Source organism: Heloderma suspectum, chromosome 1 (genome assembly GCF_057233095.1).
Source record: "Heloderma suspectum isolate Gila_16-S chromosome 1, 16-S_ref, whole genome shotgun sequence".
Classification (NCBI taxonomy): domain Eukaryota; kingdom Metazoa; phylum Chordata; class Lepidosauria; order Squamata; family Helodermatidae; genus Heloderma; species Heloderma suspectum.
In genome coordinates, this window is record NC_139458.1 from 185,954,449 (window position 1) to 185,966,678 (window position 12,230).

The following is a 12,230-nucleotide window of genomic DNA, read 5'->3' on the forward strand; positions in this document are numbered from 1 at the left end:
GGGGTGGTAAATTTGGGGGGCATTTTTACTCACCACTAAACCTACCACAATGTTTGCAAAATGGATATACTGATTATGGGAAATTTAAAAATATATATTTGTTTGAAGCGACATAAGAGATTCCTGCACAGTTCCTGCACAGCTGAAACCTGTGCACAATTTTCACAAGTTTTGCATCTGCCACGAAATGGGAATTCCTTAGCACTCATCCCCTACGCTACAAATTCCACTCTTGGTGTAGTATATGCAGAATTGGGACAGTCAGACGAACCCACCATAGGAAAGATGCATCCTGAATGCTAGGAGAAAGGAAAGGCAAAAGGGGAGTGGAAACCAAATAGCTCTTTAGGCTATGGGGATTTCAGGGCTTGAAAATGAGGCAGAAGCAGAGAAGAAAAGTCTTTGCTGCTAGAGAGCAGAGAGAGAGAGAGAATAAGGTCAACTGCACCACTGTTACCTCTGCATCATCCTGCTCCCAGTTGGCACTAGGAGAAGGGGAGGGCAAAAGAAGAGAAAGCAAACAGCTCTTTGGGGCCTCAGGGATTACCATCACTTAGTATCCAAACACCACAGCCCTTAGAACAGGGCAGAGCAGGACTAGAAAATGAGACACAAGCACAGAAAGAGAGAGAGAGAGAGAGAATCAGCTCAACTATGCCTGTTCCGCTGCTGCTTTGATTTCCCCTTTATGGGTGAAGGCACTCCTTGGCCAGTTTTACTTTTGAAACAGGGATCTTTCAAGTGGAGTGGCAATGTGGGTACTGCATCTCTCTCTCCAATTCAGAGTTCTCCTCCTCCATAGGATAGCTGCAGGAGTAATGGCTGCTCCTCTCAATGATGCTCCAGGGAGAGCACTCCACGGCTGCCTGGCATCTTGCTTCTGCTGTGATTGAATGGTGAATGGCAACAGGAGGTGGTGGTAGTGGGAGGGGATAGGGCTTGTTCTGCCACTGCCCCCCAACCAGGTGCCTGCGGCAAGAGTCTCACCTTGCCTCATGACAGGACTGACCCTGGAACTTTCCATCATCACCACTTCCCTACAGTGTTTCCTGTCTGGTTGTTCTGGAGAGCAGGAACAAATCTGTGAGCAGTATACACTACAAACTTCTTGGGCTATATTTTGTAATATTGGTCCTCTAAAAAGATACGGTTTTCTATCGTACTCCTTGTCCTTGTAGTATTCATATAGCACTCTTTGTCATGTTTTGTCATGTCCAGAAGTGTGCTTTTGCGAACATAGGTTTGGTTTGCTTTCCTTTGTCAGAGCACCTTGTTACTACTGGAACATTCCATCTTTTTATAAAAAATAGATACAATGACCTGGTTCGCACAGCACAGCAGCCCACTGTGGGCTAATTAACCCTTGGGATGCTGTGGCGCATGCTGTCCACCAATATGAATATGCAAGCCCCAGACAGGGGGTGCCATGGCTTGCATATTCATAATGGCAGCTGGCACATGCCACAGCTCCTTGCAGGTAAATTAATCCACGTTGGGCTGTTGTGTCATGCGAACTGGCCCACTGTATGTTCTGGAATGGCAAATATTGGGAGAAGACTTTATGCACAGTTCTTATTCTTTCTGAAGTGCAGTCACTTGTGTGATTAGGGGTCCTTTGTAAAATAACTTTATATAATAACAGTATTTCTGTTTTAGTTTGAAAATAACTAGTCCAATTCAGATATTAATTGAAGCAGATGTTTTTGCTTTCTTTCAGCTTTCTATATCATTACTGTGCCAAAATGGTCACAGTAAGAAAGAATTAATCCTTAAATTTCGCTTGGCATAAAAATAGAAATCTTTGTTAATCCCCTGAATGGTTTGTTCAGCTGAACTAAGCAATAAAAAAATACTGTTGTTGATCAGCACTACCTTAACTGTAGGCATTACTACTAAAGTGGCAATTATTACAGAAGCGTTTAAGGGATAATTTTACATAGTTGTAAAACATTTTTTGCATGAAATAAAATGGAAGCCATATACATCGCTGAAAGGAAAAGATAAATTCTGTTTCCAAAGAAGCCTATTCTATATTCAGTGCATATAGTCTCCAGCAAGTCCAGAAAGGGAGATATTGACTCCCTCCCATGAAGCAAGTAGCCACAGCAGGAGCTGTGAAAAGGGAAGGAGCCAATATCCCCCCTTTCTGGGCTTGCTGGAGACTCGGGAAAGTGTTGAATGGGAGGAGGACACTGACAAGTGTCAGTTCAACACTTGATAGCGAGAGGATTTCATTGCCAAGTGGGAGATATTGTTGTCATCCCCCCCTCCTCTGTGTGGTGCACCCACTACTCTCGCTTTTTTTTTTCCTTTTTGGTGCTTCTGAATTGCACAAATGGGTTCCTCCTCTCCCTTAGTATTATCCCCACCCCACCCCGCCACTGCCCTTGGCAACTTGTGGGCAAATTAGCCTGTCTGCAGGCTTGCCTTGTCAATTTCCTTGTATGTGACCTACTCCACTTCGAATGAAAAGGGGCAGTGATCCGAGCGGTGAGGGTGCTGGGGCAAGGAGACAAGCTGGGTTTTGCTGCAGAGGCACCTGGGATACATGCCGGAGCTGGCTGGTGAACTGAGGGGGAAGGAGGGGGAGAACAAGCCATGGGAAACCCGATGGTTCATTGGGTGTACTATGGCTTGTCTGTGAACAACCAACCCACTGTGGCTTATTCACCAGGTGGCTTAGCATGTTGAATGAACCCAGCCATTATGTCCACAGCATTTCCACAATCTACTAAGGAAGATACCAGATTGAAAAATGAAATAAGATTAGTCTTATTTCTAAGACTAATCTTATTTCGCAGCCAATCTCCCACCAGCAGCCCTTCATCCAAAAACTGGAAACCATGGTCCAAATCTGTCCCAGTGACACCAACTTCATAGCCAGTTGCTCACCTGAAGAATTCTTCTTTTCCTTTCTAGTCTTCCATGAACCTGAAGGATGGATGATAATACCACTTGAGCCCCAAAGGTTTTGAGTTTTCTTCCTAGAGCTTCGTAGTCTGACATGATGCAGTCATAGCTGCGCTTGGCAGTATAATTCTTTCTCATGTAGATAAGCAGGAGTGGATAACTAATAGTGGATTTGATAATTGTCGGCAGCCCCTCCATGACATCTCCAATCTGTGCTCCTGGGAGACAACATACTTCTTGAGTCAGTGGCTCTGACCGGCACACATCCCCTTCTATTCCTTGCATTTGTTGTTGTTGTTCAGTCGTTAAGTCGTGTCTGACTCTTCATGACCCCATGGACCATAGCACGCCAGGCCTTCCTGTCCTCTGCACTCTCCCGGAATGTGCTCAAATTCATATTCATTGCATCGGTGATGCTATCTAGCCATCTCATCCTCTGCCGTCTCCTTCTCCTTTTGCCTTTGATCTTTCCCAACATCAGGGTCTTTTCCAGGGAGTTTTCTCTTCGCATTAGGTGGTGAAAATATTTGAGCTTCAACTTCAGTATCTGTCCTTCCAATGAGCACTCAGGGTTGATTTCCTTTAGAATTGACTGATTTGACCTCCTTGCAGTCCAGGGGACTCGTAAGAGTCTTCTCCAGCACCACAGTTCAAAGGCATCAATTCTTCGGTGCTCAGCCTTCCTTATAGTCCAGCTCTCACAGCCATACATTACTACTTGGAAAACCATAGCTTTGATTATATGGACCTTAGTCAGCAAGGTGATGTCTCTGCTTCTTACTGTGCTGTCTAGGTTTGCCATAGCTTTCCTCCCAAGGAATAAGCGTCTTTTAATTTCATGGCTACAGTCACTGTCTGCGGTGATCTTGGAGCCCAAGAAAATAAAATCTGTCACTGCTTCCATTTCTTCCCCTTCTATATGCCAGGAAGTGATGGGGCCAGATGCCATGATCTTTGTTTTTTTAATGTTGAGTTTCAAACCAGCTTTTGCACTCTCCTCTTTCACCCTCAAGAAGAGGCTCTTTAGATCCTCTTTGCTTTCTGCCATTAGGGTGGTATTATCTGCGTATCTGAAGTTGCTGATAATTCTCCTGGCAATCTTAATTCCGACCTGTGATTCATCCAACCCGGCGTTTCTCATGATGTACTTTGCATATGAGTTAAATAAACAGGGCGACAATATGCAGCCTTGTTGTACTCCTTTCCCAATTTTGAACCACTTGGTTGTTCCATGTCTGGTTCTTACTGTTGCTTCTTGACCCTCATACAGGTTTCTCAGGAGACAGGTAAGGTGGTCTGGTACTCCCATCTCTTTAAGAATTTGCCACAGTTTGTTGTGATCCACACAATCAAAGGCTTTAGCGTAGTCAATGAAGCAGAAATAGATGTTTTTCTGGGATTCTCTTGCTTTCTCCATGATCCAGCGAATGTTGGCGATTTGATCTCTAGTTCCTCTGCCTCTTCGAAACCCCGCTTGTACTTCCGGTAGTTCTCAGTTTACATACTGCTAAAGCCTAGCTTGTAGGATTTATTCCTTGAATTAGGGAGACATATTTGTAATGATAGTTAATCTCAATGGCTTGAAGTTGGCTTGTTTCAGTAAACCATATTTAAAACTAAACACAGTTCGTTCTGGTTTGGATATAATGCTAAATTGTGATCAGTTAAAAACAAAGCCAAAGCTTCCAACCTCCTCCTTGTAGCCACCCAGAGGTGGCTACAAGGGGAGGGGAAAGCTGACAAGCTGAAGGCTCATTCACATAATGCTTAACCGCAGTTTAGCATTATGTCTGAACATTAGGCTGTGGCTGATGTATGATGCTAGGAGGCTTTGAAAATACATGCAGATTTTGTTTCCTTTGCTATCAAGAGTATCTCTTTATAGTTGTACTTATTCTAGACATTGATTTTTAGAGTTAGCAGTGTCAACTTACACCACCCATTTTTATTCAAGTCACAACGAGGTTATCTTAGTGAATCTAGTATAAGAACAGCATCCTGTATTTTGAAACAATAGTGCATACTTGTGAATTATCTTAAATCTTATGCTTTTAATTTTTAGAGTTCCTGTCTGCAATCTGTATCAATTGGCTGGGAAGGAGGTGTGTATGTGCAAACCTGTGGGCATACATTACACATAGATTGTCATAAATCCTACATGGAATCATTGCGGGTAGGTTAAAATGGAATTTTTCAGTGATTGATCTTTTACTCATTAAATAGGTTTTGTTGTTGATGTTGGTAGAATCCTAATGTACTCATAATCATTTTTAAAGTACAAAATGGGAAATTTGTGTTTTTAAATATATTTCAGTGCTTTATTCCCCCCTCCCTCCATTTAAATATTCTAGTGTATAAGAATATATATTTCAAATTTCCTAGAAGGGTCAGTGCTGTGATTACAATATGCTCCTGACTGTGCAATTACAGAAAGAACTTGAGTTAACTCCAGTCCTAGTGCTAACAAGGGAATCCCCTGGCATGTGTCCATGTGTGTTCATGTGTATGTGCACAACCGTATGGCATCACCCGATGTGACTCTTGGGGCCAAAAAGATTTCACACCTTCCATCTAACTGATTCTGAGCTTATGTTGATTCTAAGCTTATGTTGCATATCTCTACTTTGAAGCGCTTTACGACACCATGCCGTGGTAGCAGGGTGTGGGATCCGAGTTACCATGCAGCTTGACAGTTCACAGAGTGGGCTAGGCCAGCTCAATGGTCTTTAAAAACAAAGTGGGGCTCTTGCCAAACAACCGCTTGGTGCTGACCATGCTGAAAGCGAACAGATTGCCTCACCCCCTGGGTCTGCATTGGTTCCTTGAAGAAGGGGGTGGGGCTTCATAAAAGGTATGGCTGCTATGACAGTTAAAGAGCAGGGGAACGAAGTGCAGTCTGAAGCCCCTCACTAGTATGTTTTAGCCACCGATGTTGGAGGTCCATGGCTTGTGTTGGAGTTCCTCTCCCTCCAGTGGTGTAATATGTCATAGGTTTCGACTTGTTTTATAAGACTGAGAGAATTAGAATTGGGGAGGGGGCCTATGTCCTGAAAGTTTTGTGTTGCAGATGTTTCGGATGTCTAGGATAAGAAAGTGTTGCTTCAGTTTTCTCTTTCCATTTCTGAAGCTTTGAGGTTGATACATCTACAGAGAATTGAACATTACCCAACTAGAAGTAAAAGTGTAGTTGATTTCATTGCACTCCAACATTGAACACGTGCTTAGTTTAAGACTTCTAATTATTTAAAACACTTTTATTATGGAACTAATCATGGTGAAGCAAATGCACAGATCCCAACTTGGTGTTTGCCTCATAATGCCAATGAGGGGAAGGGAATGTTTGTATGGGAGAGCCAACAGGCAGAAGAGGGGTGTTTAACCCTTCCTGTGCCTGCTGAGTACCCCCTGCAAACTCTCTCTGGATATTTTTGGGTTGTTGTTTTTTATTCTGTTTTTCTCCCTGCTGGCCTGCAACTCCAGGAAATGACCTTGGGAGAAAAAACTATGCAGAGTAGAATCAGAAAAGGACAGAACTCTAAAGTACTTTCCACCTACTAATTCTCCTCTGCAAATGTCCCCACATGTGTTTGCCTTTACAACATGTAGTTCCAACTTGAGGAATTGACTAGACTGTTAGGTTTAGAGATGGGTGACACAGCTATGAGACTCACTGTATGGTCCTTTGGCACGTGACTATGGGTGCTTTCAGATGAGGCTTTTATTATGCCATTGCTCTGCCTCATTCTTGGAATTTTATGGGGGTTTGTGTGTGTCCAGATGCTGTTGTCTTCTGCTTGTAAGCCTTCCATGTTTTTCTACCAATTCCTCCATCTTTTTTCTTACTGCAGAAAATTTGTTAAGGAGAAATGTCAGAATAGCTGCACAATGCATTCTGACTGTTAGCACTAGGACCCGTCTGTCTGGAAGCACCCTGTCTCTCTCCCAGTCTCTCAAGGGTTTGAGGTTAAAGATACTGCTTTGAAAAGGGGGTTGCAAATGAATAAATATTTTTCCTTAAATCACATGAATATGTAATTTGTATGCATTCTGAATTGTTAACAGATTTGGAAGGAATTAAGAAAGAAGCATGTGGTTGGTGTTATTCTTTTAAAGCTTCAAAAGAACCTTTAATTGATCAGTAGTGTCTGTTCAGCTTCTGTAAATTGTGGCAGTCAAATTTTCTTTTTTTTCCTGACCTTGCTGTCTCTGGAATTGTTAGGATTATAATTGCTTGTTGGTTCAGAAATTCATGTGCATTTTTATTTCTTTTAGAATGACCAGGTTCTCCAGGGCTTTTCAGTGGACAAAGGGGAATTTACTTGTCCTCTGTGTAGGCAGTTTGCTAATAGTGTTCTTCCATGTTATCCTGGCAACAATGTGGAGAGAAGCCTTTGGCAATGTCACAGTAACAAGAACATGCAAGATCTCATAAAGGAGGTGGAAGAGCTTCAAGAGCAGCTGGGAACTTTCCCAGTAAGCATCAGTGTAAGGCAGAAAGATCCTTGTTAATTTGTCTCTACCTTTCCACCTCCTTTTTCATTCCCTTTCTCTCCCTCCCATGACTCATTTACATTTTATAGAATTTTAAAAGCTGAATATTCTCTCATTCTCTGTTAAACACTGAAGAGCTTAAATAACATTAACATTTCAGCACTTAAGTTCTGTTAGATCACCTTAGGATATGATTATGTGAGCATTTTGCTGCATTTCTCTGTTTATTTATTGGTCATTAAATTCATGCACAGAACTGAGCTGTATTACTTGGAACTCATAATTTGTCTATGGTATAAAGCCATAGAGTTGTAACTTGAAGTCACTTGTAACTTGAAGCCATTTAACATGTGCCATTCAAGAGAATATTTAAGAGTCTGAATTATTCATTTTACTATGATTTTTACATATAGTTATGCAATTTGCAATTTTACAGTGACATTCAAAAAGCTGTAGTTAAAATTATAAGCTTTAGACTGCAATCCTATCCACACTTACCTTGGAGTGAGTCCCATTCAACTCAGTGAGGCTTACTTCTGAGTAGACTTGTATAGGATTGCATTATTAGAGTACTGTAGCCTTAGCAATGAGCTTGCTAGTTAGAAGTGTGTTAAAATAGTACTTTCCTTATAACAGATTGGCACATTAAAACATTCTGTGTTGTAGTTCTAAGTAATTCAATGCCTAATTGAATAATTGTAGAATGTTACAAATTAGGTGTGCTTTGTCCACCTCCATAAGTGTTTAGATGTAGTTTAATTGTATAAAATCGTATAATATTTCAGCTTCTGTTATATAATCTGTAAAAGTAATTCTTTCAGTGAGTGTTTTATTCTGTAGTCACGTCTTACTGTAGCTAAATGAAATCGGCCATTTATAAAATCTTTTATTTTATTTTTTTTGCAGTCAGAAACCAATTTAAGCAAAGAAATGGAATCTGTGATGAAGGATATCAAGAGTACTACTCAGAAAAAATACGCGGACTACAGCAAGTCTCCTGGATCACCAGATAATGACTTTCTTTTCATGTATTCTGTAGCCAGGTGGGTAAGACACCTATTCCACAGATCCTTTTTGTCTGTCACCTGCTAGTTACCTCATTGTTCAAATAAACTGAATTGTAGCTATTTTTTCCTGTATCTTGGCACAATTTCCTTAACTAGTTGGGTTTGGGGGGAAAGGTAATCTGATGGTGTCACACACAGAGTCAGTGTTCTTCATATCTTGTGTTGCATTATGCTCCTGAGATCCAGAATACCACAGGACCTCCAGTCTGAATGTGGAACTTTCATTTGAGCAGGCCTTCCCATTCTCTTCTCATTTGCAACGTGCTACTGAATTGCTTTGCATGGGATGTGATCCTCATCACATTGAAGTCAAGAGTAGAACTCCGATTGTTTTTTAATTCCTGAATTCTACTTCATTGCCATTTTAAGTGCATACTCGACTCACTGAAGCCAGAAGTGTTGCGTCTAGATTCTATTTCTTGTGTTTCTGTTTTTTTTCTTTAAAGTTCTATAGTGAAGTTAATGCAGAAAAGATCACTTGGTTTAGCTATGATATTCAACTTCATTTATGGTCATGTTGGACATCAGAAAAATATAAATATAGATTACATGTGATTACATATGATTACATATAATCAAGGCATTTGAATAACTAAGGTTCCGACTATAATGCAAAGGTAAAGTAGTGGAAAGTACTTCTTAACCATTGTTAAGAATGGCTTAACCCTGAGCCATTATGAGCCAAGCTCAAGTGTGTGTGTGTATGTGTGTGTGTGTAATTCCTCCTAACACACTGAGAATAAGCAATAAAAGGACTACAGTTTCCAGAATTAAGCAGAGAGCTGTTTGGAAGCTGTTCCTCGCTCAGCAATAAAAACTTGGAAGCCACCGAGCATGCCTGGAGTCATGCTGACCGTAGGAAGTGTCTGTTTTATTTTATTTTATAAATCCTGATTAATTTACCAGGAAAAATAAAGAACAACACTTCCCAGAGTTGCCAATGGATCATTCAAGCATGCTCCAAAGCCTTCATTGCAGAGACCTGGAAACTTAAGAAGAGTTCTTCTGCTTTTCAAGTACTCTTGGTTGTAATTTTCCTTCTCCCCTCTCCTCCCCTGCCCAGTTGTAACTGTGAGAGATGGGGGGTGGGGGAGGGTAACTGGTAGGTGAGAGGGCTGGTGATAATGGGTTTTTTCCCCTGGGTTTTCATTTCATTTACAATTCATTTCTGTCAAACAGTGCCAGGTGCTAGTACTGTCTGCATGTCACTGCTTCTTGCGAGTACTTGTCCAAGTCCCTGGTTTCATCAAAGAGGTATTAACCTTTCCAAATTTCTTGTGATGCCCATCATCCAGGTTATTGCTTGCCTGCCCGCCCCTCCCTCCACCCTCAGAGTCATTTTAGATTTTTAAAAAATGTTTTAAGTTGATATTGTGCACATGTACCCATTCACCAGAGGTTCCTTAATCATTCTTCTGCAGCTTATTTCGATTTAGAGAACTTTTTCTTGGCACTTCTTTTTTTGATAGGGCATCAAAGTTATTGGTGCATGTGGATTTTTCAGGAGGACGAGCAACCTTTTCTTGAATCTTCAGGAAGCCATTCTGTTTTGACTAAACCGATGAAGCTATGAAGGAGAGCAGTGATTTTTTCCCCAAGTTGATGAATGACTTTATATCTTGACCTTTATAAAAATACTGGGAACTGAAGTCAGTTGAAAAATGCATGCTGCAGTCCTCAGACATCTTGTTCCAGAGTTAGGGCACAATCTTATGCATGTTTAGACAGAAAAAGTCCTACAATACCCCACATTCCCCATGGCTGGTTGGGGAATGCTGGGAGTTGTGGGACTTTTTTCTGACTAAACATGCATAGGATTGTGCCCTTAGATATTTATTTCTAAATTTGGCTTTTTCTTAAGGGATTTCAGGACTATGGTCTTTATCATAGCATCACAGGATTTAGATCTCTTAAAGGTCATATAGTCCAATCTTTTGCAAAGAGGAAGAATCCACTGTGCAAAAACACCCATAATCAATGTTAGAGTAGGATTTGGCTGAAATAACTTTGAAAGCAGTTTTTTATGTGTATCCAAAGGATAAGCTGAAAACTTATACTTACGTTAGGGGTTGGTACTAGCCCAGTGGAATTTTGACTTTTTTTTCATTGAACAGTTGTTCCTGTGTCATATTAACACTGCTTTTGAATTGTTTCTGAGTTCTGGGCCAGCTCTAGATTTCTGGCGGTAAGAGAACTATAGTGGCTCCTGGGATGCTGTGCATATATCAGGTGATGCTGAATATGTGAGCAATTGCTTGCCTTTTTTCAGCATATTCCTGTCCATTTCAGCCCAGTAGCCAGACATTAGTGAACAAGCCAGGAGGTGAAACTATGATTTGATCCAGGCTTGTTCTTTCTTACTAGAGTTTAAAAAAGCCACAGTTTTATGAGTTTGGACATAACAGGGAACTGTGATTTGTTCAAAAGTAGAACCAGATGCTCACACCCAGAAAGAAAACCAATGGGGAGGAGGGAGCGTGCGTGTCCAAGGCTTGCTGCAACTTGTTCACACACCTAAACCAGGCCTACAAGTGTTTATTAATAACGATTAAAGAAGATGCAGACTAAGCAAGGCTTGAAATTCTTGTTGATAAAAGCTTTTGTATAATTTTCCTTCTGGCCTGGTCATTCAAATATCTGCCAAAATACATTTCTTCCCAAAACATCTTTTTGGTAAATTGCTAGGTGATTCCATCGGTTTGATCCCAAATCCCTGGATCTGTGTACACTAGGCTGCCTTGATGATAATGGTCAATAGAAACTAAATCATTTGTGTGAAACAGCTATACTGCAGCAGATTACTGACTGTAATATTTCAACTTTGTTTCTGTCCTCCAATGAGATATAGCTGCAGATGTGATAAACTGGGGACCTTTCCAGAAACATTGTTTCTCCTGGGGCTCTGACAACCTCAAAGTGCTCCTGTTCACTGAAAGTCATGGTGTCCTGTAATCAGACTGTTAGCAGTAAGTGTTGAGCAACAGCTGTCTTTAGCAGAGCAAGTGAGACTCTCTTGCACAGTTTCCTGTGGAGGACACTGGCTATGTTCATTGAAGGGTGCCTATGACATCACTGACTGGTGTGTCACTAGTTCCTCCCCCTGCCTTGCCATACCATTTGAGATGCCTACCGAGTTGACCCTTTCCTCCCCATCTTTTCTCAGAGGCAGGGTACTCCTCTCTTAAGTTCTCAAGCCAATGCCTCCAGCATTAAAAGGGGGCAAGGGAAGCTTCCCTCCCTCCACAAGACAGCAAAGTTATCCGGTTTCCTGGGAGGGTATGTAGATATGCAATTGGTTCAGTATAATATTAAGAAAGGAGTGTGTTGTGCCTTCAGGAGAAGAAGACTGTCGAGAAAAGCCCTGGAACTATAGGGCAGTTGGAGGCAGGGAGGAGAATATTGAGAGAGAATATCCTAAAGGTACATGTATTTGCATCCAGTGGAGCAATCAATACTCTTGACTGAGATATAGCAGGAATGTTTGCCTCTGTTAGAACTGTTGTAAACAGGAGAGCATCTTTGGGAAGGAGAGTAATGTCTCACAGTAGAGAATGTGTTCCTTGCTGTAAAGATTGAATGCTTTTGGAAGGTGACCCGAAATTGCTTTATGGGAAGACCATTTTCAGTAGCCACCTCTGGCATATCAGCAACAGGCATTCTTTTGTAGCTGTTGTGCCAAGTACATCATGTTCATTTAGAATATCCCTTGAGGTTGGCATGCGTGTGCTGAATGTGTTGCATTAGAAATATAGGTATTTTCTG

At 41.4% G+C, this 12,230-nt stretch overlaps 1 protein-coding gene across 5 annotated transcripts in view; it reads left to right on the plus strand.

The window, feature by feature from the left end:
* The window catches only part of UBR3 (ubiquitin protein ligase E3 component n-recognin 3), a 128,863-nt gene that overhangs the window by 77,128 nt on the left and 39,505 nt on the right, over window positions 1-12,230 (plus strand). For 3 of the 5 annotated variants that reach the window (XM_084812492.1, XM_084812520.1, XM_084812502.1), the window contains 3 exons: window positions 4,973-5,083; window positions 7,183-7,395; window positions 8,308-8,444. In XM_084812492.1, coding sequence (XP_084668618.1) covers window positions 4,973-5,083; window positions 7,183-7,395; window positions 8,308-8,444 — 461 coding nt within the window. The remainder of the gene's footprint in view (window positions 1-4,972; window positions 5,084-7,182; window positions 7,396-8,307; window positions 8,445-12,230) is intronic. The other 2 variants (XM_084812511.1, XM_084812530.1) reach the window with 1 other exon arrangement.